General features: G+C 53.9%; 3 protein-coding genes across 6 annotated transcripts; 2 read left to right on the plus strand and 1 right to left on the minus strand.

The window, feature by feature from the left end:
• Positions 1 to 181: 181 nt before the first annotated feature.
• On the plus strand, positions 182 to 5840 carry PHKG2 (phosphorylase kinase catalytic subunit gamma 2). Its single transcript, XM_026455405.1, has 6 exons — positions 182 to 1159; positions 1256 to 1419; positions 4664 to 4754; positions 4849 to 5002; positions 5072 to 5197; positions 5286 to 5840. The coding sequence occupies exons 1-6, from the start codon at positions 999 to 1001 to the stop codon at positions 5577 to 5579; spliced, it is 990 nt and encodes a 329-aa protein (XP_026311190.1). The 5' UTR covers positions 182 to 998; the 3' UTR covers positions 5580 to 5840.
• A 61-nt stretch (positions 5841 to 5901) lies between these two features.
• Positions 5902 to 10189, minus strand: CCDC189 (coiled-coil domain containing 189). Of its 2 annotated transcripts, XM_023191046.2 has the most exons (9): positions 9933 to 10189; positions 9584 to 9615; positions 8974 to 9039; positions 8650 to 8819; positions 7685 to 7755; positions 7371 to 7487; positions 7207 to 7276; positions 7041 to 7130; positions 5902 to 6133 (listed from the first exon to the last, which is right to left on the minus strand). In XM_023191046.2, the coding sequence occupies exons 1-9, from the start codon at positions 10167 to 10169 to the stop codon at positions 5955 to 5957; spliced, it is 1032 nt and encodes a 343-aa protein (XP_023046814.1). In that variant the 5' UTR covers positions 10170 to 10189; the 3' UTR covers positions 5902 to 5954. The 2 variants fall into 2 exon arrangements, with proteins under 2 accessions (XP_023046814.1, XP_023046815.1); XM_023191047.1 differs by lacking the exon at positions 7041 to 7130.
• Positions 10190 to 10652: 463 nt separating this feature from the next.
• RNF40 (ring finger protein 40) lies at positions 10653 to 23936 on the plus strand. Of its 3 annotated transcripts, none has more exons than XM_023191044.2 (20): positions 10653 to 10809; positions 10886 to 11088; positions 11522 to 11689; positions 11822 to 11963; positions 12596 to 12802; positions 13355 to 13476; positions 13598 to 13744; positions 13842 to 13916; positions 14578 to 14697; positions 14794 to 14973; positions 15156 to 15291; positions 16619 to 16740; positions 16828 to 17255; positions 17344 to 17461; positions 17560 to 17709; positions 17908 to 18120; positions 18197 to 18322; positions 20556 to 20696; positions 20812 to 20913; positions 22660 to 23936. In XM_023191044.2, the coding sequence occupies exons 2-20, from the start codon at positions 10957 to 10959 to the stop codon at positions 22834 to 22836; spliced, it is 3006 nt and encodes a 1001-aa protein (XP_023046812.1). In that variant the 5' UTR covers positions 10653 to 10809; positions 10886 to 10956; the 3' UTR covers positions 22837 to 23936. The 3 variants fall into 3 exon arrangements, with proteins under 3 accessions (XP_023046812.1, XP_023046811.1, XP_023046813.1); XM_023191043.1 differs by having other exon boundaries at positions 10668 to 10771; XM_023191045.1 differs by lacking the exon at positions 10653 to 10809 and having other exon boundaries at positions 10951 to 11398.
• Positions 23937 to 25524: the final 1588 nt, after the last annotated feature.

The raw sequence follows: 25524 nt of genomic DNA on the forward strand, positions 1-25524 counted from the left end.
GGCTGGGCGTGGTGGCTCACACCTGTAATGCCAGCACTTTGGGAGGCCGAGGTGGGCGGATCACAAGGTCAGGAGATCAAGACCATCCTGGCTAACACGGTGAAACCCCATCTCTACTAAAAATACAAAAAAATTAGCCAGGAGTGGTAGCAGGCACCTGTAGTCCTAGCTACTCGGGAGGCTGAGGCAGGAGAATGGCGCCAACCCGGGAAGCGGAACTTGCAGTGAGCGGAGATCACGCCACCGTACTCTAGCCTGGGCAACAGAGCGAGACTCCATCTCCAAAAAAAGAAAAAGAAAATAGATCCTTGCTCATCAGCCTCTCGTGCTGCTTAACACACTATCTACTCTGGTGTCTGTCCCTGCCCATCTGTTCTTTTTCTGGTCAGAATCTGAATGTCAGCTGTTACACGGTATAATGTAAACCAATCGCAAAGGTATTTCAAAAGAGAATGATTTGAATTCCAAAGATTTAAGAGAGGCCCTTGGAAGAAATTCATGAAGGCTTCCATATATTTACAGAAATGGCCCTCTGCAAAAGTCAGAGGGGACGTAAGGATGTCTATTATGCCATCCTCCAGCTGTGCAGAGTGACTACACTCCCCAAAACAGTACCTGATAAGTTACTTTGAGGACTGATGCAGAGTTGCAAGTATAACTCAATTTTGAAAGTATTATTTTTAATTGACACATAATTATAACCTCAGCTTTTAAAGACAAAATTTCAAAATAAGGTCCTATTCAACCTTTGTGCCACAAAAAAACTGAAATTTTGGTCCATTTTCTTTATAGATTCACTTTGAGAGGCCTTTTTCAGGCATAGTTATTCTCAAACAACAAGAAACTCCTATAAATTATATTGTCACAAGAAGTCTCTTATTTTTGCTATAATTGCCATCATGGCATAATGCAGGTATTTCAGCTGCCAACACACCAGGCCAAACTGGAGTGCTGTGTCTCTAGACCCTTTGGTTTGTCCACAGAGGAATCTATCTTTAATGGCCTCTTCCGTGGTATGTTGTATGAGCACTGGTCTGTTTTCTCAGCCCCCAATGTGGGGTGCAGCTGCCTCCTATGCCCCTCCTTCCCTTAGGATGCGGAAGGGAGAGCTGTTTGACTATCTCACAGAGAAGGTAGCCCTCTCAGAAAAGGAAACCAGGTAAGGGTTGAGCCTGCAGCCCCAGGGGTGAGCAGGGGGTGGGACAGGGCAGGGAGGAGCCAAGGAGGAGACTGCACCCGCCTTCCCTTCCCTCAGGTCCATCATGCGGTCTCTGCTGGAAGCAGTGAGCTTTCTTCATGCCAACAACATTGTGCATCGAGATCTGAAGCCCGAGAATATTCTCCTAGATGATAATATGCAGATCCGACTTTCAGATTTCGGGTTCTCCTGCCACTTGGAACCTGGCGAGAAGCTTCGAGGTGAGGGGATCTAGTGCCCTTATAGGCTTGGGAGGGGAGACCCAGGCCTGATGAGATTGGTTGGCTGGGTCTGAGTACCAAGTCCCTGGTGCCAAGAAAAAGGGAGAAGTCATTGGGTACTTGCCAAGTATCCTGTGGGTGCAAAACCTGTGTTTACCTCAGAGTGGGCATTCTGACCTGGGGAGGATGGAGACAGACAAGTGGGCTGACAGTCAGTGGTGCACGGTGGGCAGAGGGCCATGCCAGGGGAGCCCCGAGGAAGGAACACCAATTCAGCCTGAGCCCCACAGAAGAGGTAAAAAAGGGAGCAGGGCAGAGTCATGCTTAGCCACGTTTGGGGTCTGGAGTGCAGGACCACGGGAGCCCGATGTGATATGTCCAGACTGCACTTCCCACCTGGGCCCTGGGCCTCAGGTTCACCTGATGTGAATACATTTGTCGGGACAGTAATATTTCTACTGCAAATGGGAAACTTCAAATAAAATTCACCTGTGGGATTCTTCAGAGCCTTTAGTCTGCCACTGACTCTCTCCCTCAATGGCTTTGCACTAGACTTATGGAAAGCTACCGTTTACTGGGCATTCACCTATGAGGCAGGTATCAATCTTTTTTTTTCTTTTTTGAGACAGAGTCTTGCTCTGTCACCCAGGCTGGGGTGCAGTGGCATGATCTTCGCTCACCACAATCTCCACCTCCTGGGTTCAAGCTATTCTGCCTCAGCCTCCCGAGTAGTTGGGATTACAGGTGCCCACCACCATGCCCGGCTCATTTTTGTATTTTTAGTAGAAATGGAGTTTCACAATGTTAGCCAGGCTGGTCTCAAACTCCTGACCTCAAGTGATCCTCCTGCCCCGGCCTCCCAAAGTGCTGGGATTACAGGCATGAGCACTGTGCCTGGCCGGCACCAATCTTTATATGGCTTATTCCCCTAAATCCTCTCCACAGCCCTGTGTGACAAATAGTATTTGTGTCTCTGTTTTTACAGAAGGGCTCAAAGAGGTGAGATGACTTCTCCAGGGTCCTAATGCCAGGACTGAACTTGGACAGTCTGACTTCAGATTTCATACTCTTAACCTGTGGGCTTACATGTCTGCTGGATGTTGTGCTTTAAAACCCTTTGGGGGCCGGGCGCGGTGGCTCAAGCCTGTAATCCCAGCACTTTGGGAGGCCGAGACGGGCGGATCACGAGGTCAGGAGATCGAGACCATCCTGGCTAACATGGTGAAACCCTGTCTCTACTAAAAAAATACAAAAAAACTAGCCAGGCGAGGTGGTGGGCGCCTGTAGTCCCAGCTACTCGGGAGGCTGAGGCAGGAGAATGGCATAAACCCGGGAGGCGGAGCTTGCAGTGAGCTGAGATCCGGCCACTGCACTCCAGCCCAGGCGACAGAGCGAGACTCCGTCTAAAAAAAAAAAAAAACCCTTTGGGTTTCCACATGTACTTTTCCCCTTTCTGGAATCATCTTTGCCTCTGCCCACTCCATCCTCTTCTTGGCTTGGGTAATTCAAGTTTCACTTTACACCTCCAGGGCAGCTTAGGTCCCTTTGCTTTTTGTTCTCCTATCTTCTTCATTCACAACACCTCTTACTCTGTTGTTACTTCCCACTTGCCTTCAGGTAGACAGCTCGCTAAGGACACATCTCATTTGCCACTTGGCAAATCAATGCCACTGGCATTCAATAAATACTTGGTATAGGAATGAATTTCCCAAGAAAGTCAGTTTCAATTCGGGGCTGTTAAAATCTCCTGGAAGCGTGCCATGGAACACAGTTCAGAAATTACTGGAAGAATTGGTGCCCGAGTGGTGGAAAAAACTAAATATACAAACTTGAGCCAAGCATGGTGGCACGCATCTGTCACCTCAGCTACTCGGGAGGCTGAAGGAGGAGGATCACTTGAGCCTAGGAGCCCAAGGCTGCAATGAGCTGTGATAGTGCCACCACACTCCAGCCTGTGTGACATAGTGACCCTATCTCTAAAAATAAATAAATGTAAAAATACAGACTTGCATAAAGTTTTGGAGGGCACTGGGCTTTAGAACTGTAGATTTGATCATGTGTCATGATGTGGAATCAGGGAAGGGTTTTAAACAAGGGACTTACCCACTATGTGCTTTAAGAAATCCCATAGCTCACAGGGCGCAGTGGCTCACACCTGTAATCCCAATACTTTGAGAGCCCGAGGCAGGTGGATCATGAGGTCAGGAGTTCAAGACCAGTCTGGCCAACATGGTGAAACCCCATCTCTACTAAAAATACAAAAAATTAGCCAGGCGTGGTGGCACGCACCTGTAATCCCAGCTACTCGGGAGACTGAGACAGGAGAATCGCTTGAACTTGGGAGGCGGAGGTTGCATTGAGCTGAGATCATGCCATTGTACACCAGACTAGGCAACAGGGCAAGACTCCGTCTCCAAAAAAGAAAAAACAGGCCGGGCGCGGTGGCTCAAGCCTGTAATCCCAGCACTTTGGGAGGCCGAGACGGGCGGATCACGAGGTCAGGAGATCGAGACCATCCTGGCTAACATGGTGAAACCCCGTCTCTACTAAAAAATACAAAAAAAAAAAAAAAAAAAAAAAAAAAGCCGGGCGAGGTGGCAGGTGCCTGTAGTCCCAGCTACTTGGGAGCCCGAGGCAGGAGAATGGCATAAACCCGGGAGGTGGAGCTTGCAGTGAGCTGAGATCTGGCCACTGCACTCCAGCCTGGGCGACAGAGCGAGACTCCGTCTCAAAAAAAAAAAGAAAAAACAAAAGAAATTCCATGTCTCCGCTTGTTCCCCTTGGGTCGAGTGATGGTTGGAGGTTATAGGAGGAGGAAGAGGTTTGGGCAGACAGAAATGCAGAAATTTTTTTTCCATATGTATTGTGATGTATGTAAAAATACATAATCTTTCCATATGCTTTATGATATGTATAAAACTAAGGTAACAAGTTGTGTGGAGTAGATAGGTTGACTTGGATAGTGGGTAGGTAGGGTTGGAGGAGGCAAATGATATGGTGGAACAAGGACCTTGAAATCAATCCAAAACCCAGGTTTTCCTAGGAAGGCCACCAGGAGCCATGATGGGTATCTGAACTGTTGAGCAGGGATAGTGCCTCAGCGGAGACTTGGCAGAAGGCAGGCAGGAGAAGGATGGGAACACTGGTAGTTCTGGTGGCCCTGAGGAAGCTCCAGCAGAGATCCAGTGCTAGGGGCCCTGGAGGGGCCAGTGGCATCCCCTCAATCTTGGTCCTCTCTCCCCAGAGTTGTGTGGGACCCCAGGGTATCTAGCGCCAGAGATCCTTAAATGCTCCATGGATGAAACCCACCCAGGCTACGGCAAGGAGGTCGACCTGTGAGTTCCTGGTCTCCCTCTCCCTCCTGTGCTTGCTGTCCTTTGCTGGGTCTGCCTGTCACTCAGTCCCGCCTGACTCCAGTCTCTTTCCCAGCTGGGCCTGTGGGGTGATCTTGTTCACACTCCTGGCTGGCTCGCCACCCTTCTGGCACCGGCGGCAGATCCTGATGTTACGCATGATCATGGAAGGCCAGTACCAGTTCAGTTCCCCTGAGTGGGACGACCGTTCCAGCACTGTCAAAGACTTGGTGAGCTGGGGCTGAGAGGACAGTAGGGGAGGCCCAAGAGCTGCCCCTCATGCTCTGGGTCTCTCCTAGATTTCCAGGCTGCTGCAGGTGGATCCTGAAGCACGCCTGACAGCTGAGCAGGCCCTACAGCACCCCTTCTTTGAGCGTTGTGAAGGCAGCCAATCCTGGAACCTCACTCCCCGCCAGCGGTTCCGGGTAAGCCTGAGAGTGTCAAGGTCTGGGCCCATTCCTCTGTCTCATGATCTTTCTCCTGCACTAGAGCTCACCCTGCCCCCCTTCCTAGGTGGCAGTGTGGACAGTGCTGGCTGCTGGACGAGTGGCCCTAAGCACCCATCGTGTACGGCCACTGACTAAGAACGCACTGTTGAGGGACCCTTATGCGCTGCGGTCAGTGCGGCGCCTCATCGACAACTGTGCCTTCCGGCTCTATGGGCACTGGGTGAAGAAAGGGGAGCAGCAGAACCGGGCAGCTCTCTTTCAGCACCGGCCCCCTGGGCCTTTTCCCATCATGGGCCCTGAAGAGGAGGGAGACTCTGCTGCTATAACTGAGGATGAGGCCGTGCTGGTACTGGGCTAGGACCTCAACCCCAGGGATTCCCAGGAAGCAGAACTCTCCAGAAGAAGGGTTTTGATCATTCCAGCTCCTCTGGGCTCTGGCCTCAGGCCCACCACTGATCCTGCTACCCTCTTAAAAGACTAGCCCGGTACCTGTCTTCCCACCAGCCAGGGCTCTGAGATCAGAGCTGCGGTGGAAGGGAGCCACTCTGAATGCCACACCTGGCCCAGTCAGTGCTGCCTGCGCTGCGTATGAAATAAAACCCACTACACACCAGGGAGAGCGGATGTCCTGTGTCTTCTGTCTGGCTTGGGCAGGAAAGCCCAGAAAATACTCACCAGGGTGCAGGGATGGGGCCATTCTGGCCCAGACCTTTATTGGGGAAAATGCTGGGGGTCACTTGGTCTTGCTCTTGCCTTTACCCAGAGGTAGCTGGAATGGCCGCTCTAGTGCAGTCAACTTGCTGCTGAGCCTTTCCTCGCTGGCCTTGAGCTGCTCTTCCACCAGCCGCTGGAGCTCCTCCAGCTCTTTGTTCACTTGGGTCTTGATGTAGGCTCGGAGGACGTGGACGTGGCCTGCAGGGGCAGGGAAGAAGGGGCAGCGTGAGGAGAGATGCTGTCTGGCAATGGGGATGGTCCCTAGCTGGGCAAACACAGCCCCCAAACTTCCCCTGGGGGATATACAGGTGGCAATGTTGTTTCCCTTTAGGAAATGTCAGCCAGCCCTTGTATGAAAGGTAGTTGGGTAGGGTAGCTATGCTGGACTTTGCAGATTCAAATTCTGACCCCTACTCAGTAGCTGTGTGACCTTAGGCAGGTTATTTAACCTATCCGTGCCTCAGTTTCCTTGTGTAAAATGTGAATAGTGGTATCTAGCACATAGGATTAAGGGAGGATTAAATGAGTTAATTTATATAAAATGCTTAGAGCAGGGCATGCACTGCACACTTATTGCCAAGTATGTGCTGGCTGTTACTGTCATTGGCTTTCTAATGATCATTTCTCTGGAGCCACCTCAGCTGTGCATTTTTTTGTTTGTTTTGAGACAGAGTCTCGTTCTGTGGCCCAGGCTGGAGTGCAGCGGTGAGATCTCGGCTCACTGCAATCTCCGCCTCCTAGGTTCATGTAATTCTCCTGCCTCAGCCTCCCGAGTAGCTGGGACTACAGGAGCGCACTGCCACGCCCGACAATTTTTTTGTATTTTAGTAGATACGGGTTTTCACAGTGTTGCCCAGGCTGGTCGCAAACTCCTGAGCTCAGGCAATCCACCCGCCTCAGATTGTGTTGGGATTACAGGCATGAGCCGCCGCGCCGGGCCTACAGCTACGCTTTTATCTATCATCTTGGACTTCTGCATAAGGGATCAGTTAGAGAAAGGACTCTATGACTAAAAACAAAAAGTCTGAAGTCCTGATGTGATCCAAACCCTTCATTCTACACTCGCTCAGAGGGACAGGGCAGCCTGCCCCCTCCAGATAGTTACTTGGCTCCGGCTCTGGTGGGGCCACTGTCTCTAGTTGCTCTTCCTGCGGGGTAACTGCCTGCTCCTCCACCTCCTTGCTTTCTTCTTTCTCTGCAAACCAGAAGCAGGAAGAGACTGTGGCCCCAGGCCTGGCCCAGCCCAGCCCTGCCCTGGCACTCTCCCTTACCCATCTCACTCTCTGGCCACAGTTTGGGTGGCTGTAGCCCCATGTAAGTCAAAGACAGATCCAGCCGCACCTGAGAAGCAAAGAAGAGGGAGGCTGAAAAGAGGGCACCTGTGCTGAGGGGAGGGGGGGTTGAGGATGGCTCCTCATGGTCCACCACCCCCTACCTGGGGTGTGAAGACGTATTTATAGAGTTTGAAGTGGCGGAAGTAAGTGTTGACCACGTAGTCTTCCAGGGCCAGCAGTTGTTCCTCTTTGAAGAGGTCGATGCTGAAAGGAGGCCGCTGTGGTGGTGACTGGGAATTAGAACCCTGACTACCTCCTGGACCCCTGGCTTTGCCTCCAAAAGCCTAGCAATCTAGGAGCAAGGAGAGCCCACTGGGGTCTTCACAGGAAGATAAGGGTGATGAATGTGAGAGAGACTGGGCTAGACCTTGTCTGGGGAGGGGTAAAGGTTCCAGAATGTTCCAGGGGAACTGACCCTGACTCCATGGCAAAAAAGAACGCTGGTGAAGTAGCGGTAGCACTCCTCCACGTTGCCCAAGGGGGTTGCTGGTAGGGAAAGCAAGATGTGGCAGTGAGGCCCTCTCTGGTATCCATTCATTCACTTCACTCAACAGCTGTTTATGACCATGAGCTTCAGAGGCAGATAGATCTGGGTTTCAGCCCTGGCTTGTTTCCTTAACTCATGTAACAAATATTGAATACCCATTATATGCCCACTGTATACTGTTTTAGGCACTCAAGACAGATAAGGTCCTGTTCTTACGAAGCTTATATTCTAGGAGAAGTGACACAATAAACCAAGAAATAGCTCATTTCAGCTATTAAACATTCTGAAGCATGAGCTATTGAATATTCTAAAGCAGGTTTTATTGTGCACTATGCATATATTTGCATAAATTATTTCTCAGAACAGTCCTGTAAAATGTGCTGTATCCTTAATTTCTCTCTCTCTTTTTTTTTTTTTTGAGATGGAGTCACGCTCTGTCGCCCAGGCGAGAGTGCAGTGGCGCGATCTTGGCTCACTGCAAGCTCCACCTCCCGGGTTCACGCCATTCTCCTGCCTCAGCCTCCTGAGTAGGTGGGACTACAGGCGCCCGCCTCCACGCCTGGCTAATTTTTTTTTTTTTTTTTGTATTTTTAGTAGAGACAGGGTTTCACTGTATTAGGCAGGATGGTCTCAAACTCCTGACCTTGTGATCCGCCTGCCTCGGCCTCCCAAAGTGCTGGGATTACAGGCGTGAGCCACCATGCCTGGCCTGTATCCTTAATTTCTAGATAAGGAAGCAGTGGATTGGAAAGGTGATGGCTTATGTGTGATAATGCTATTAATAAAGACATATTCCAGGCAGAAATCCCTTGCTTCTGCTTCCCATGGTCACTTGTGCCAGCCCCAGTTCCTCTTCTCCCTGGGGCTCAAACCTGGTAGCTGCCCCCTCTCACCAATACAAGCCTTGTGAAGATCCTGGAGCAGGGCACAAGCCGCTGACGTCTGCTCCAGTGAGAAGCCCTGCTGGCGGCAGAAGATGAGCGCATGGCAGAAGAGGTCCAGGGTGATGGCGTCCCGCAGGCTCTGCTCAGGACACCCTAGCTCCAGCAGCTCAGCCAACACCCTTGGGAGGGAGAGAGGAGTGAGTCACAACTGGAGCCTCCTTTCATCATCCTAAACCCACCACATGCTTTGAAGTCAGCCATTCCTCATGTCTTCCCAACCTGACCCCTCGACCTTTGCCAAGAGCTCTTCCCGCGCCCCCACTCAGTCCCTACTGCCTCATCTCCTCAGCACTGGTAGTCTTCTCCAGCTGGTGCATGGAATGGATGTCCAGGTACTTCCTGTTATAGGAAAAGAAAAAGAGTATTGGTAGCCATTACCTATCATGACAGGGCTGTGACAGCTAGTGCGTGGGACTGGGAGTTGGGCCACTGGTGTGAAGCTGGGCTCTTTTGCCAACTTGCTGTTTAACTATGCAAATCGTTGGCTCTTTGGGCCTAAATGAACTCTTATGAGCCTCTCCATTTCTAAAGCCTAGGGTTAGGAAACTTGAATTCTTTTTTCTGCTCTGCCATTACTTTGTATGACCTTGGTCAAATCCCCCCTGTGGCCCTCAGTGTCCCCCTCTGTACAATACTCCATAGCGGCCATGAGACTCCCTTTACATCCTGCCTTTGGCTCTTTTTTTCTCACACTGTCTCCTCTTTGGATTGGGGAGGCTGGAAAGCTGGCTTCCAGTCACCTGGAGTAATTGCATCTCTAGGCCTCAGTCTCCTCATCTGTAAAAATGGGGATGCCCTGGCCACAGACAGGACTGTTGGGGAGGCAATAAAGGAAGAACGCAAATATTCAGTATAACTCTTTCCCAAGTCTCTTCACACTCACCACATGCAGATCTGGGGTCGGGGCAGCGGCGGCTGCGGAAAGAAAGCGAATTGGGGAAGGCAGCTGTGGTGTCCTGGCCGTCGCGAATCTCCAGCGGGCCCGAGAACTCGCTGTAACTTGCCATCTCATCTCAACGACTAAGAAGGAGAGGCGCGGGCGAGGGCGGGCTTCAGGAGGCCCTAGGTGCTCCATGCGAGCACAATAACCACAAGGGTCACACACCCCTGCCTCTCCTCGCCCAGGCAGCGGGGGAGACGTCCCGAACGTTAGTAAGCATAATGACGATTGGTGCCTGCGGGGGAGCCCGTTTATAAATATTCACGAGCGGACCAGACTGTCCCGCCCTCACCGGGAACAAGTTGGCTCCGGCGTCTTCATCCGCTTTCGCCGCCGCCGCCGCCGCCGCCGCCGCCGCCGCCGCCGCCGCCATCGCCGTCGACTGGGTCCGCACACTCGCTCTCGTCCGCGCGGCCGACCCACGCACTGAGATGCGATCCTTCCCCGCTTCCCGCCGCAGCTCGGAGAGATGTTCAAGCTCCGACTGCACCCTCATTCCCAAAAAGTGGCTGGTCTTGCGGTTGAGCATCTCGCCGCTCTTCCGTGCCGCGGCGCGCCCCGGGCTCCCGCCACCTGGGTTCCAGGACAGCCAGCGCTTGGTCTGCGGCTACCAAGGCCGGGCCCGCTCGCCTTGCTCCGGCCAATCTGCGCGCCTAGAGGCGCGGCGGTGCGAATCCGTGGGGCGTCTCCCTCCGTCTCAACGGCGACGGTTGCCAAGGGGGCTTGTGAAGGAAGGAAGGCGGGAACCGCAGGCTCACGCCAGTGGGTGCGAAGAGAACGCGCAGATACGTAAGAAGTTGCGAGTGCCCACCTGCGCACCCTCTCTTCCAAGGTGCTAATACGAGGGCCGGCGCTGTCCTCCTGGCTGGGAAGTGGGAGCGCGGTATCAGTTACTATGGGAACTGCCTCTTGGCCAATCACTGAGAGAAAGAGAAGGTGTTTGGGAAGAAGCCAGAGGACCCGAGAGGCGGGACCAAGCGTAACCAATGGAAGCAGAAGATAAAGAAGTTTCCTCACATCCGGGGCTGCCTCTGGCGCCTGCGCCCCGCGCCCAGTTGGGGGGGTGGCCAGTGACGTCCAGTGACGTCCGGTGAAATCCAAGATGGCGGCGCTAGGCTGACCGTGTTGCTGGTGAGGGCTCTGGCGCCGGCGGGGACGGGATCCAGCAGGTGTGTGAGGGGTGGAGGGTGTTTGGGGCTGTGGAACACCAGCCGTTCCCACATCTCTGCTCTCTGTCTTCTGCAGGTGACGGAAGTACCGCCCCCTCCCGTCTGACGCCCCTCAGGGGACCCTGCGCCTCTCCAGCCGCCGCGGCCATGTCTGGGCTAGGCAACAAACGCGCCGCCGGCGACGGGGGCTCAGGGCCCCCGGAGAAGAAGCTGAGTCGTGAGGAGAAGACCACTACCACTCTTATCGAGCCCATTCGTCTTGGAGGCATCTCTTCCACGGTTCTTGGGCTCTTGCCTTAACCCTCAGAACTTCCCAGAGCCCTCCCTCTGTTCTCTGGCCAAACTGTCCAGAATCTTACACCCACTTCCCCAAGTTTAGCAAGGTCCGCGTTGCAGGATACTCTGTTGAAAGAAGCCGAGAACACGACGCCTGTCTTCCCTTTACAGATAGGAAAACAGGTTCCCAGGGGGCGTGTGACTTGTCAAAGACTAAGGAGTTAGAAGGGGACAGGCAGAAACAACGTGAGCCTCCTCACAACCAAGACACTTTCGCTGTGGGTTGTCTGAGCCTCCTTAGATTCTGTTAGCGGTTAGTGTGGGAATACCCCCATCTCCCATGCTTTCCACATGCTCTGCTACTCTCTGTCTTTCTGTGTGATTGGTTTCTGGGCCCTGCTTGATATTCTGTCGGCCCCTTTGTTTTCTTTGGTAGGAGGAGATGGACCTGAAGGTATTACAGTTCAAGAACAAAAAACTGGCAGAGCGGCTGGAACAACGGCAGGCTTGTGAAGATGAACTCCGAGAACGAATTGAGAAGTTGGAGAAGCGGCAGGCCACAGATGATGCCACACTCCTCATCGTCAATCGCTACTGGGCCCAGGTGGATGCCTTCTGCTTTCCAAGACCAGGCCTTGATTCAGCTGCCAATCCCCAGATTCCCCTGCTGGAAAAGGAGTATAATGTTGGAAAGCACTAAGGGATTCATAACATTTTTGATGTTTTCTCCTTCCAGCTGGATGAAACTGTGGAAAACCTTCTCCGATGCCATGAGAGCCAGGGGGAGGTGTCTTCAGCGCCTGAAGCACCTGGGACCCAGGAGGGGCCCACATGTGATGGGACTCCTCTCCCAGAGCCGGGGACATCAGAGCTGAGAGGTAAGACCAGAGTTCTGGGATCTAGGGAGTTTAAGTTTTGGGAAAAGTCCTGGGGAGGAGGGGACTTTGGTGTTGGGAGTCTGAATTGCCTGCCTGACTACTCCGCACGAAATGGATTTCATGTTTGGGTAGTAAAGTGCAGTGCACAAAAATACATGCTTTGGATTCTGACTAACTTGGTTGATAGAGCAATTCATGTTTTGACACCCATTTGTTTCAAAACAGTATTACGGTTGGGCGTTAACTATGTGTTTGACGCTTTCTAGAAATGGGTACTTGCTCATTGCATTTGCTATGAGGGAGGAAATTACAGACATAGTAAGCAGAAAGTAGTGGGGCTCCTGAAAGGGAATAATTGTGTGTGCACACGTGTGTGTGTGTGAGATTCTAATTTTTATTGGGAAAGTACAGGAGGCATCCCTGAGGATGTGATACGCAACTCTGTAGCTTTGAGGAAATTACTTTACCTCCCTGAACCTCATTTGTCTCACTTTCAGGATGGAGATAATAGTGCACTATAGGTTGTGTTGATTAAGTGAGCCATGAATATTGAAGGGCTCAGTCTGGAACTTAGTACAGAGTGGTGGTAACTGCTGCTGTTATCCTCATGAGGGTCTGTCCATTTCTTCCAGAGCCCTTGCCATTGCAGCTGCGGCCCCCTCTCAGTGAGCCGGCCTTGGCTTTTGTGGTGGCCTTGGGTGCCAGCAGCAGTGAGGAGGTGGAGCTGGAGCTGCAAGGCCGAATGGAGTTCTCTAAGGCAGCTGTGTCTCATGTGGTAGAGGCCTCAGACCGCCTACAGCGCCGGGTGGAGGAACTCTGTCAGCGAGTGTATAGCCGAGGTGGGTTCTTTGTGCCCATACCCAAGAGGTGTCCATCCCTACCTGCATCTTGATGGCACCCCTTCCTGATTCCCTAATGCCCAAGTCCAAGGGCGGCCAGAATTCCCCAAGGAATAAATCAGCCATGTTCTTGGGAGGGGTAGGTTAGGCTGTAGATGGGGGTTCCAACTTTGATTCCTGGACTGAATGCTAGAGAGATGGGTTGGAGGAGTTGTTGATGCTGGTAGAGCCTCCTGTCCAGAGGCCCCTCTGGAGCATTTTGTGTGGGTTGCAGATCCACAAGGCAGAGCTTCAAGGGCTCAGGCCTTGTAGGTTGACAGGCTTCTCCCACCTTAGTTCTGCCACCCTCACCTGGACATGCTGGGAAAGTGGCTCCCCTCTCTGAGCTGGTTTCCTTCCCTGTGCAGTGGGGATAAAGACTCCTGGCTTTGTCATGAGAAATTGGCAAGACAGCTGGGGGATCACACTGGGCACATAGCAGACTCCAGAATGAGTTAGTTCTTTGCCTCATTGCCCTGAGCTGGACTCTTAATCTGGGCCCTGCCTTCCCAGGGGACAGTGAGCCCCTCAGTGAGGTGGCTCGGGCACGCACCCGAGAGCTGGGCCGTGAGAACCGGCGACTGCAGGACTTGGCCACCCAGCTGCAGGAGAAACACCACCGCATCTCTTTGGAGGTGAGGAGCCGGGGGCTTTGGGAGTGGGATTAGAATCAGGCAGGATTTGGGTTAGATGGGCACTCAGGGACCTCAGGAACCAAGTCCCCCATCCAAGCATCTGCTCCCTCATTGTTCCCAGTACTCCGAGCTCCAGGATAAAGTGACGTCGGCAGAGACCAAGGTGTTGGAAATGGAGACAACAGTGGAGGACTTGCAGTGGGACATTGAGAAGCTGCGGAAGCGAGAGCAAAAGCTCAATAAGCACCTGGCAGAGGCCTTAGAGCAGGTGGGGCAGGGGTGCTGGGGCAGGTGAGGCAAGGCTGGGCCCTTGGGCCCTAGCTCCTTCCCTCCACTTCCATTGCCTATCTGTTTTCTCTCCACAGCTGAACTCTGGTTACTATGTGTCTGGGAGCTCCTCAGGCTTCCAGGGGGGCCAGATCACACTCAGCATGCAGAAGGTGAGCACATCTTCCTCCTACCCCTTCTAATGATCTCTTCTGTGTTGCACTCTTGAAATTCCCCTCGAGACGAAGGACAAACGTCCATATCCAAGGCCCTTCTTGGTCACTCCTGCTGCTCTTTCTTTCATGCATTCATATACTTTTTGAGTAAATTTTTGAACACTTAGTGCTAGGTACTAGGCATATTGGGGAGAACAAAATAGAGGTCAAAACTTTCATGGACCAGACAAGAAATAAATAAAATAATATATCTTTAGATTCTACTTGTGGTAACAAACAAGAAATCAGTAAAATAGCCTATCAGTGTGTTATGAGTACCACAAAGATAAAGCACAGAAGAGAGAGAGAGGAGTGAGTTGGAGTCAGTTGGCATCTGGTGGTCACTGTGCCCTTTTTCCCTTTACTGGCACTTTAGGCCTTCCTGGAATGCTTCCATGATTCCCCATCAGTTAAGAGCCTTAGTTCCCAACACCAACCTTGCAGTATTGAATTTTCTCCCATTTGTCTGGGAGCCCTTAGGAAAGTACTTGGTTTGGGGCGTCAGAATCAGTCATCGCCCTGCACGGAGTGCTTGGGCTGGAGTGTTTGCTGGGGATGTAAGGGAAGCCTGCTGCCACACCTGGCCCTGTCTCCCATGGCCCCGCCTCCCACTCCTTAGTTTGAGATGCTGAATGCAGAGTTGGAGGAAAACCAGGAATTGGCCAACAGCCGCATGGCAGAGCTGGAGAAACTGCAGGCCGAACTTCAGGGGGCTGTGCGGACCAATGAGCGCCTCAAGGTGGGCTGCTGTAGGGGCTGAGAAGGCCTGTGCCTGTAAGGGAGGGACTGAGTCCTGAATCCTCTTGCTGATCCCATTTGGGCATCCCTGCCCCAGGTGGCGTTGCGGAGCCTTCCCGAGGAGGTAGTGCGGGAGACAGGGGAGTACCGCATGCTGCAGGCCCAGTTCTCACTGCTCTACAACGAGTCTCTGCAAGTGAAGACCCAGCTGGACGAGGCTCGGGGCCTGCTGCTGGCCACCAAAAACTCCCACCTGCGACACATAGAGCACATGGAGGTATGGCTCTGGAACAGGCGTGGGGACTGGGCTAAGGGCCAGACCCTTAGTGTTGAGGTGTTGGTGGCTTCAGAGGCCCTGTGTGCCAGCAAGGGGTCCCTGAGGAATAGATTCTTCCTAAGATACTGAATCCTAAGGTGGGACCAGGGGACTGTGTGGGTCCTTAACACGTCAATCCACAGAGCGACGAGCTGGGGCTGCAGAAGAAGCTGCGCACAGAGGTCATTCAGCTGGAGGACACGCTGGCCCAGGTACGCAAGGAGTACGAGATGCTGCGCATCGAGTTTGAGCAGAATCTGGCGGCCAACGAGCAGGCGGGTATGTGGTGAGGATAAGGCGGAGGTGGGGCCTTATCTGGGAGTGCTGGGCCCTGGTGTGGGGCCGCTGCTTATCCAGATGCAAGAGGCTAAGGCCTTTTTTTTCACAGAGCCTCGGCTTCCTATGCAAAACAGGGCCTGCACTGCTTGGCTCCCAGGCACAGTGAGGGTCACGCCAGCTGGGATGGCTGATGGAGCAGGCACATGCAGAGTTTGAGCTGTCAGCCCTGTCCACAGTCTTCTGGTCTGATGATATCTCTCTCTCTCAGATACTTGTGTTATAAAGATTTATCAGATGCCACCTATGAGCCAGGCTGTGTTCTGGGGTTTGGGGTTATGCCAGTGAACAAAACAGAATTCCTGCCATGTAGAGCAACATTCTGATAGAAGACAGATTAGAGAAAGACGAACTAGTAGAAGAAAAGTAGAAAATGTGTTAGCTCCTGACAAATACCCTAAGGAAAGTAAAGCAGAAAAGGATGATAGGAAGTATCAGGAGAAACGGTGTTGCAATTTTGGATAGGTGGCCAGGGAAATGCAACTGGGAAGGTGATGTTTAAGAATCTAGAAAAAGTTGACTAACTTTTGTGAATGTTACAGTTACCTTCTCTATTAAAGGGAATTGGATGTATTAAAAAAAAAAAAAGAAAAAGAAAAAACATAGGCCAGGCATGGTGATTCATGTCTGTAATCCCAGCACTTTGGGAGGCCAAGGTGGGAGGATCACTTGAGGCCAGGAATTTGAGACCACCCTGGGCAACAAAGTGAGACAGTGTTTCTATTTTAAAAAAACAAAAAACAGCTGGGCGCGGTGGCTCAAGCCTGTAATCCCAGCACTTTGGGAGGCCGAGACGGGCGGATCACGAGGACAGGAGATCGAGACCATCCTGGCTAACATGGTGAAACCCCGTCTCTACCAAAAAATACAAAAATCTAGCCGGGCGAGGTGGCGGGCGCCTGTAGTCCCAGCTACTCAGGAGGCTGAGGCAGGAGAATGGCGGGAACCCGGGAGGCGGAGCTTGCAGTGAGCTGAGATCCGGCCACTGTACTCCAGCCCCGGCGGCAGAGCGAGACTCCGTCTCAAAAAAAAAAAAAACAAACATATTCTGCATTAGCAAAAGTCATATGAATAGGCAGTGTCAAGTTACTTTTGGGTGAGTTTCCTTGAAGTCAGCATTATTTACTTTGATGAGTTCATGCTCAGTTGAGGCCGCAGTGCTCCCCTCCTGCACAGTGGGAGTGATAGCATAGCCTCTTCCCCCACTGAGGGGTTGGAGCCCTAACCCAGGAACTGGTTCTGACACCCTTAATTCCTGATGCTCCTCCAGGGCCCATCAACCGTGAGATGCGCCACCTGATTAGTAGTCTTCAAAACCACAACCACCAGCTAAAAGGGGATGCCCAGCGATACAAGCGGAAGCTTCGAGAAGTACAAGCTGAGATTGGCAAGGTGAGAAGGGGCCTGCCTGGGAAAAGCTTTGGCTAGACTCCAGTGAACAACATCTGACTTCATCCCTCTTCCTCTCTGCCTTTGCAGCTCCGGGCCCAGGCCAGTGGCTCCACCCACTCCACCCCCAACCTGGGCCACCCAGAGGACTCTGGCCTCAGTGCCCCAGCCCCAGGGAAAGAGGAGGGTGGGCCAGGCCCTGTCAGTACCCCCGACAACAGAAAGGAAATGGCTCCAGTGCCTGGCACCACCACTACTACCACTTCAGTGAAGAAGGAGGAGCTGGTCCCCTCTGAAGAGGATGTCCAGGGCTTAACCCCTGGGGCCCAGGGCCCTTCCTCCCGGGGCCGAGAACCCGAGGCCAGGCCCAAGCGGGAGCTTCGGGAACGAGAAGGTCCTGGCTTGGGTCCTCCACCTGTAGCCTCTGCTCTCTCGAGGGCCGATCGGGAGAAGGCCAAGGTGGAAGAAGCCAAGCGGAAGGAATCAGAACTCCTCAAGGGTCTCCGAGCAGAGCTCAAGTGAGGCTGTGTTCATGTCTCCTTCCTGACCCTGCCAGGTGGCCTCCAGTCCCACTCACCAAGACTTCCTCCTGTACCTCCTTGCCAGGAAGGCCCAAGAGAGCCAGAAGGAGATGAAACTGCTGCTGGATATGTATAAATCAGCGCCCAAGGAGCAGCGGGATAAGGTGCAGCTCATGGCAGCAGAACGCAAGGCCAAGGCCGAGGTGAGGGCAGCTGGGGCTTGTGGGACATGCAGAAAGGCAGAACAGAGTCCTAGGTCAGCAGGAAGCATCAAGAGAGTTCCTTTTTCCCTGTGCTGTAGGTTGATGAGCTGCGGAGCCGCATCCGGGAATTGGAGGAGAGGGATCGAAGGGAGAGCAAGAAGATTGCGGATGAGGATGCCCTGCGGCGCATTCGGCAGGCAGAGGAGCAGATAGAACACTTGCAGCGCAAGCTGGGTGCCACCAAGCAGGTGCGGCCCCTGTGGTGCCCTCACCTCTGATTGCAGAGAGATCCCTTCAAACCCTGTTGGGTGCCTGTAGTGCCTGCAGCACCTTGATGATCTGGGTCCCCTCTGTAGTTCTTTGCTTTGCTGCGTTTTCCCATGGTTCCCACACAGCCATCCTGTCCATTTCCCATGTTCCATCTTGTCTCCTCCCGCTTGCTGCAGGAGGAGGAGGCTCTGCTCTCAGAGATGGATGTGACAGGTCAGGCTTTTGAGGACATGCAGGAACAGAATGGGCGGCTGCTACAGCAGTTGCGGGAAAAGGACGATGCCAACTTTAAGCTGATGTCAGAGCGGATCAAGGCTAATCAGATTCATAAGCTGCTACGGGAGGAGAAGGATGAGTTGGGCGAGCAGGTCCTTGGCCTCAAGTCCCAGGTATGGCTGCCCCCAGCTTGTAGGGTGGAGCTGGAGAGGTGGGGGTCATGCCCCTGAGTCCTCCTCTGGTCCTTAGGTGGATGCCCAGCTGCTGACTGTGCAGAAACTGGAGGAGAAGGAGCGGGCTTTGCAGGGCAGCCTTGGGGGTGTGGAGAAGGAGCTGACGCTGCGCAGCCAAGCCCTGGAGCTCAACAAGCGGAAGGTGAGGCTGGGCCAGGGGGACACACAACTTGGGCTGCTGGCTCACCTCCTCACCTTCCGGTTCTGCTCAGAGCACCTGACGCGATAGCCTGAGATGAAGCCAGGCTGTCACAGAACAGCTCACACATACTGAACATTTACATACGGCAGGCCACATGCTGAGTGCTTGACACGTTTGGTCACATTTCAGTCTCATTAATCCTATCAAGATGGTGTTTATGGGTGTGGTGGCTCACGCCTGTAATCCCAACACTTTGGGAAACAGAGGCGGGAGGTTTGATTGAAGCCAGGAGTTGGAGACCAGCCTGGGCAACATAGTGAGACCCCCATCTCTACAAAAAAAATTTTAAATTAGCTGGGTGTGGTGGTATGTGCCTGTAGTCCCAGCTTCTCAAGTGACAGGCTGACAGGTGAGAGGATCACTTGTACCCAGGAGGTTGAGGCTGCAGTGAGCTATGATCACACCACTGCACTGCAGTCTGGGTGACAAGGATGAGACTCTGTCCCTAGGAAAAAAAATAAAAGGTGGAATTTTTTTTTTTTTTTGAAATGGAATCTTGTTCCGTCGCCCAGGCTGGAGTGCAGTGTTGCGATCTCGGCTCACTGCAACCTCCACCTCCCAGGTTCAAGCAGTTCTCCCACCTCAGCCTCCCAAGTGGCTGAGATTACAGGTGCGCACCACCATGCCTGGCTAATTTTTGTATTTTTTTTAGTAGAGACGGGGTTTCACCATGTTGACCAGGCTGGTCTCAAACTCCTGACCTTGTGATCCACCCACCTTGTTCTCCCAAAGTGCTGGGGTTACAGCGTGAGCCCCCATGCCTGGCCGAATTTTGTTTTTAACCTCACTTTATAAATAAGGAAACTGAGGCTCAGGGAGGTGGACTGATATGCTCAAGAGGGAGTGGCCCTGGTATGTGGATCCAAGCCTCCTTGACTCCAGGCTCTACCTTCTAACCACTCACTGGTGAACTGTAAGCTGGGGATGATGTTCCCTGTCACATAGTTGTATTAAATATAAGAAATGTCTAGCTTTGGCTAAAGGCTTAAGATTAACATTGATTTCCATTTCCTCTGAAGCTGTTTTCTTCTCCAGTTAGTTCATTCATTTAAGCAGTATGTTTGTGGTGGTTTTTTTTTGAGACGGAGTCTTGCTCTGTCGCCCAGGCTGGAGTGCAGTGGCCAGATCTCAGCTCACTGCAAGCTCCTCCTCTCAGGTTCACACCATTCTCCTGCCTCAGCCTCCGGAGTAGCTGGGACTACAGGCGCCTGCCACCTCGCCCGGCTAGTTTTTTGTATTTTTTAGTAGAGACGGGGTTTCGTCGTGTTAGCCAGGATGGTCTCGATCTCCTGACCTCGTGATCCACCCGTCTCGGCCTCCCAAAGTGCTGGGATTACAGGCTTGAGACACTGCGCCCAGCCGGTTTTTTTTTTTTTTTTGGCTTGTGTTTTTAGATGGAGTCTAGCTCTGTTGCACAGGCTGGAGTACAGTGGCTCGGTCTCAGCTCACTGCAACCTCTGCCTCCCAGGTTCAAGCAATTCTTCTGCCTTAGTGTCCCGAGTAGCTGGGACTACAGGCACCTACTACCACACCCAGCTAATTTTTGTATTTTTAGTAGAGACAGGGTTTCAGTGTGTTGGCCAGGCTGGTCTCAAACTCCTGACCCCACGATTTGCCCGCCTCGGCCTCCCAAAGTGTTGGGATTACAAGCGTGAGCCTCCGTGCCTGGCGCATTTAAGCAGTGTATTTTACACTCCTGCTATGTACTAGGCCTTGTGCTGATTGCTGTGGAGACAGTGGGAACTAGAAGGTCCCTGCCTTCCAGTCAAATCTGTAACTTCAGGTCTTGGCAGGCAGAGCAGGCCAGTAATCCCCCAAATAAAATAGTGCAGGTCACAGTATGCCTTGTGCAGGAATCTGAGGTGCTGTCAAAAAAGGGGAGCCTCTCAGGAGGTGACTCTTGAGCTGAGGCCCAGGGGAGCTGTGCGTGTGTTGGGGAAGTTGAGGGGAGCAGAGAGGAGAGCCTTGTGAAGCCTCAAAAACCAGACAGCATCACACAGGGGAGGAACTTGAGAGGGAGAACAGGAGAGAAGGGCTCAGGGATCAGGAGGCAGGAGCAGCTCCAGGGCAGGTGTCACTGGGGCACTGGACACAAGCATTGGTGGGCCATGGCTCCACATGCCTGAGTCACCAGGCTCATACCAGTGCCTCCTTCCTGTTCCACCCCACTCAGGCTGTAGAAGCCGCCCAGCTGGCCGAGGACCTGAAGGTGCAGCTGGAGCACGTGCAGACTCGGCTGCGGGAGATCCAGCCCTGCCTGGCAGAGAGCCGGGCTGCTCGTGAGAAAGAGAGTTTCAACCTCAAGAGGGCTCAGGTGCGTGCAGGGGTGAGGGGCCAGGCTAGGGTGGTCCACAGTCATGGACCTATCATGGGGGCAGATGGCTCAAGGGTGAGGACCCTTGCCCTTAGCCAGGCCTCTTCTGCCCCAGGAGGACATCTCACGGCTGCGGCGCAAGCTGGAAAAGCAGAGGAAGGTGGAGGTCTACGCGGATGCTGACGAAATCCTCCAGGAGGAGATCAAGGAGTATAAGGTGGGGCTGTGGGCCAAGTTGTACCCTGTCCACCTGGGAATTGTAGATACAGGATTGCTGAGACTGTAGTAGAGTGTCTGGGGACCCTGGAAGTAATGTAGGGCAGCAGAAAGGGGGCAGCACAGTGGTTGCAGAGTCAAATGCTGACCGAGTGTTGGCTGTACATGCACCGTGAGCCAGGCACAGTGCTTGGCTGGGTATGGGTTGGGAGGCTAGGAACTGGCCCTGGTCTCTGACCTCTTGAAACTGACAGGGGAGGAGGCAGCCAAGTAATTCTCTCATCCTAGATGTGTAATGTGATGGCAGAGGCCAGAGGGGCTGAGGGCACTCAAGGGAGGCCCTTCCCCTGGCCCTGGGGTCAGCAGGCTTTCTGGAGTGTCACCACAGTAGACCTGAAGAATAGGCCAGAAGTGGCTGTGAGGAATGAGGGTGAGGGGCTGTAGGCAAAGGGAACAGCGGATGTGGAGGCCTGAGCAAGGGGTTGCTGAGGCACGGCACCGGAGGTTGTAATCGGAGGAGCCAATGTGGAGAGGTTGGGTGGTGTCACCTTCTGAAGGGTGTGGTACAGCAGGTTGAGACCTCAAAGGGTTTTAAACAGGAGAGTGATGTAGTTGGATTCATTGTTGGATTTGAGCTGGAAGAGGTAGACTGGAGGCAGGGAAATTGTTATGGTGTTGCAGTCACTGAGGCAGAAACCACAATAGATAGATTCAGGAGACATTTTGGAGGCAGAATTGCCTGGACTCGGGGGTGGATTGAATGCATGGAGTGAGGGGAAGGGAACACTTGGAGGACTCCTGGGTTCCTGGTTTGAGAAACTAGGTGAATGGCCAGTACCATTTAGGGGCTTAGGAGACCTGCAGGGGAGCAGGGTCTATGGGATGGTGTCAGAGGATGCTGAGAAGGCGCATGTGGGACCCCTTGGGAGGCTGGGAAGGTGCTCAAGGCAGAAGGGCTGGGCTGGAGAATGGGCTTGGGGAATGTCAGTAGAGGCAGAGGTGGAAGCCACGTATGACTTGGTCACCCCTTAGAAGCAGTTGAACCTTGAAGGGCAGAGGCAGCTGGAGGCAGCCATGGAGTAAAGGCAGGCTTGGGAGCTTGTTCAGTGCTGGAGCGTAGGGTCCTGGGAGACAGGAGTGATGGCTGGGAGGCTGCTGAGGCAGCAGGCTGGGCTGGGATTTTAACAGGCCAGAGGAGGACTGTTGGGATATGCTGAGTTGAGTCAATCCATGTCTGGAGTTGGAGGTGAGACCCTCCTGGTAGCAGAAGAGAGGTCTCAGGCTGAGAAGGGACCCACAGCAGGGTCTCTGGCCAGTGCCGAGGCTTGTCCCAGTTGAGGGTAGAGAGAACAGATTTCTAGTTGCATTGCCATTCCAGCTGTGACTTAGCAAGTGCAGGTGAAGAGGTAGACAAGATTGGGATTTCACCAGAGAAGGCCAGTGGGGCAAGAGATGAAGCCCCAAGGCAGAGTCCAGGCTGGGCCTGTGGGTCCTTGTCCTTTTGAGGGGACACATGATGGGCATCACTGCCCAGTGATGAATCCAGACTCTGCTGATTTCTAGTGTTGAGACCTTGGCCTCTGCACCTCAGTTTGCTCATTCATAGAGTGCTCATCCCTACCTCCAGGGTTATGGGAGGATGAGGTGCAGTCTCCTGTGTGGTGGGCTTGGCCTGGACTCCTGCTGTCAGCTTGGGGTGTGGGCACTGTCAGAGTTGTTCCCAAGCTGATGCCTTTGCCTGGCCCAGGCGCGGTTGACCTGCCCCTGCTGTAATACCCGCAAGAAGGATGCAGTCCTTACCAAGTGCTTCCACGTTTTCTGCTTCGAGTGCGTGCGGGGCCGCTATGAGGCCCGCCAGAGGAAGTGCCCCAAGTGCAACGCGGCCTTTGGTGCCCACGACTTCCATCGTATCTACATCAGCTGAACCTGAAACTCGGGACTTTGGAACACCATGGACCCTGGGGGCTGTGCCCCTAGCCCCTCCCTACCCCAGGTCTAGTGGCCCCACCCTCCATTCCGGACCCCATGGGCCCAGCCCCTGCCCACCTAGTTGGTTTGGGGACCCTGGTGCGTGCTAGTGGGCATGGAATCAGCCAAGCTTCGTTCCATCTTTCCTAAAGATCAGAGCTGCAGCCTAGGGGGCACTGCCCTACAGAAAAGGTCTGCCTGAGAGGCCTGAGGAGCCCAGAGCACTCGACTGAGCTTCCCAGAAACTGGCCCTAACCTGTCTGTCTCCATGGATGCATCCTAGCCCTAAGGAAAATTCCCCAGGCTGTGATCTCCTACCCTAGAGAAGGCTCACTCCCTGCCTACTGGCTCACAAATGAGGATCTGTGGGCCATGTCCTTGTTCCTTGTTTGAGACTGGGCTGCAAGCCCCAAGAAGACTTTCCTTCACCCACCATCCCCCTCACCTCAGCAGGGCTTCTGTCCTGTGGAGTTCCCTGGACACCTTGGTCTGGCTCTTGTGCCAAGGACTGAAGGAGGTACCCTCTTGGCAGACAGGGACATCACTCGCTTCCTTTGGGAAGCTCTAAGGTTGCTGCAGTCACCTTCCTCATCTTGCAGGTGCTGAACCAACATCATCAGTTTCTATTCTAATCAGGCCCCTTCCCAATCTCCACTTCTCTCCCAAGTCCATTTACTCCCACCTCATGCATCCCAAGGCTCTACTGGGTCCCTGGACCTAACCCTGCTTTCATCCTGGTGGCCTTAACTACAGTGGAGGTGGAACTTCGCAGGAGGGGAAGGGACAGACCAGCCCCAGCTGCTGGACCAACTTCCAATCATTCCAGCTAGAAGAGCTTCCCCCCACACCCTGTGACTGAGCCTGTGTCCTGTCTGCCTGCCCAGGCATGCTCCATGGGCTGTGAGGGCAGGGCCTGGAGAGGCCAGAGGGTTGAAGCTGCAGGGGTCCGTTTGGACCCACAGCCTCTGCTCTAGAGATGCTTGTATAGGCTAATTGTGATGAATAAACGTTCAACCCTCGGCCTGCAGCCAGAGTAGCCAGGCCTTGCACCCCAAATGTAGTCCCCCAATTTTAGCTGCAACAGCTGAGCAGCACTTTGCCGGTTTGGTGTGAGCCTGGGAGGGGGCCTGTGCCAATATGAGACCCCGCTTCTGCCCATCTCAGCAGCGAGGCTGTGCTCAGACTTAATGGCAGGCAGGGGTCCCGGACTGGGCCCCGAAGGGGAGAGCGTGGTGATGGCCGCGGAGCCGCCTGTCCTGCTCTCACGGACCCCGGGCTGACGATGCCCCCGGCTGTCATCGGCCTGGGGATGCCGGGACGCCTCCGGCTGCATGCTGGGAAGTGTAGTTCCTGGTTCGCACATGAGGAGGAGGTTCTTGGAGGGAGAGCTGGTTTCCCGGTTGCGCTGGCCAAAGGCCGGCCTGAACTGGATTCTGCGGGCCACTTCTCAGCGGCCTCACCCCGACACCACTCGCACAGATCGGGACACCTCAGCGGGGTGACTCCCTTCTTTGCAATCGGCTTCGGGAGTGGTGTGCCGCGTACAGAGCGGCGCCCCTGGGCTCAGCGCGTTGAGGGCCCACCGGGCGGATCCTTCACCGAGGCGGGACTGGGGCTGGGCGCCAGAGCTCGTGCGAAGCGGTGTTGGTTCCGGCGCTGGCGACAGGGCCATGGCCACGGCAGGGGCTGCGTGCCTCTCAGCGGTGGCGCCTTCGCGAGGACTAGCGGTTCTGTCCGCCTTCGGGCTCCATTGGCGCCCGGGGCTTGGGCGGGGCCGCCGCTGCTGGACCAGGACGGACTGGAGACGGAGACGCGGGCCACGGTGACCTCCGGGCAGGGCCGGCGGCGGCGGCGGACACGCTGGTGGAAGCGCGGCCCGCGGCGGGGGAGGACATCTGGCCGCTGAGGAAGTGTGGATGGCCCGGAGCAGCGGTGCCAGGGTGGGAAAAACGCAGGATATTGCATCATAGAGACGCGACCACCTGCGCCCCTGTACAGCGCCAGTCTCAGGAGCGCCGCACGGGTCACGGATGGAGGTCAGCCAGGCCTCTGTAAGCGCAGTTCCCTTCCAGGAGTCGCCTTCGCCTGGGCTCTTTATAAATGCCAAATAACTCCGCATCGTCTCCCTAGATACATGCTCTAAGGGCCATTCGGTTTCCTTATCAGAGGGACAAAACTCTCCTCATGGGTCTTCATACCTAATAAAAGTCGGCATCAAACCACTTTCTCAAGGTCAAGTCCGAGGGAACGGGGTGAAGATTCCAGAATGTCAGTGGGGCAGCAACCACTGATGTGGCAGGAACCAAACTTTTTCTTTTTTGAGACAGAGTCTCCAGAGGCTGGAGTTTAGTGGCAGGATCTCAGCTCACTGCAACCTCCGCTTCCCGGATTCAAGCGATTCTCCTGCCTCAGCCTCCTGAGTAGCTGGGACTACAGGCGTGCACCACTGCACCCAGCTAATTTTTGTATTTTTAGAGACGGGTTTCACCATGTTGGCCAGGCTGATCTTGAACTCCTGACATTGTAATCCGCCTTACTCGGCCTCCCAAACTGCTGGGATTACAGGCGTGAGCCACTGCGCCCGGCCAGAAACCAAACTTTTTTTTTTTTTTTTTTGAGACCGAGTCTCGCTCTGTCGCCCAGG

The sequence above is a fragment of the Piliocolobus tephrosceles genome, chromosome 17, assembly GCF_002776525.5.
Source record: "Piliocolobus tephrosceles isolate RC106 chromosome 17, ASM277652v3, whole genome shotgun sequence".
Taxonomy (NCBI): domain Eukaryota; kingdom Metazoa; phylum Chordata; class Mammalia; order Primates; family Cercopithecidae; genus Piliocolobus; species Piliocolobus tephrosceles.

Excerpts from the sequence above, each read along its gene's own strand:
- RNF40 (XM_023191044.2), top strand. The coding sequence starts at position 10,957 with ATGTCTGGGCTAGGCAACAAACGCGCCGCCGGCGACGGGGGCTCAGGG. Across the intron at positions 13,477-13,597 it reads ACCACCGCATCTCTTTGGAG|TACTCCGAGCTCCAGGATAA; the intron begins GTGAGGAGCCGG and ends CATTGTTCCCAG. Across the intron at positions 16,741-16,827 it reads TACAAGCTGAGATTGGCAAG|CTCCGGGCCCAGGCCAGTGG; the intron begins GTGAGAAGGGGC and ends CTGCCTTTGCAG.
- PHKG2 (XM_026455405.1), top strand. The coding sequence starts at position 999 with ATGGCCTCTTCCGTGGTATGTTGTATGAGCACTGGTCTGTTTTCTCAG. Across the intron at positions 4,755-4,848 it reads TACGGCAAGGAGGTCGACCT|CTGGGCCTGTGGGGTGATCT; the intron begins GTGAGTTCCTGG and ends TCTCTTTCCCAG. Across the intron at positions 5,198-5,285 it reads CTCCCCGCCAGCGGTTCCGG|GTGGCAGTGTGGACAGTGCT; the intron begins GTAAGCCTGAGA and ends CCCCCTTCCTAG.
- CCDC189 (XM_023191046.2), bottom strand. The coding sequence starts at position 10,169 with ATGCTCAACCGCAAGACCAGCCACTTTTTGGGAATGAGGGTGCAGTCG. Across the intron at positions 7,488-7,684 it reads TTTTTTGCCATGGAGTCAGG|CGGCCTCCTTTCAGCATCGA; the intron begins GTCAGTTCCCCT and ends TCACCACCACAG. Across the intron at positions 6,134-7,040 it reads CCCACCAGAGCCGGAGCCAA|GCCACGTCCACGTCCTCCGA; the intron begins GTAACTATCTGG and ends CTGCCCCTGCAG.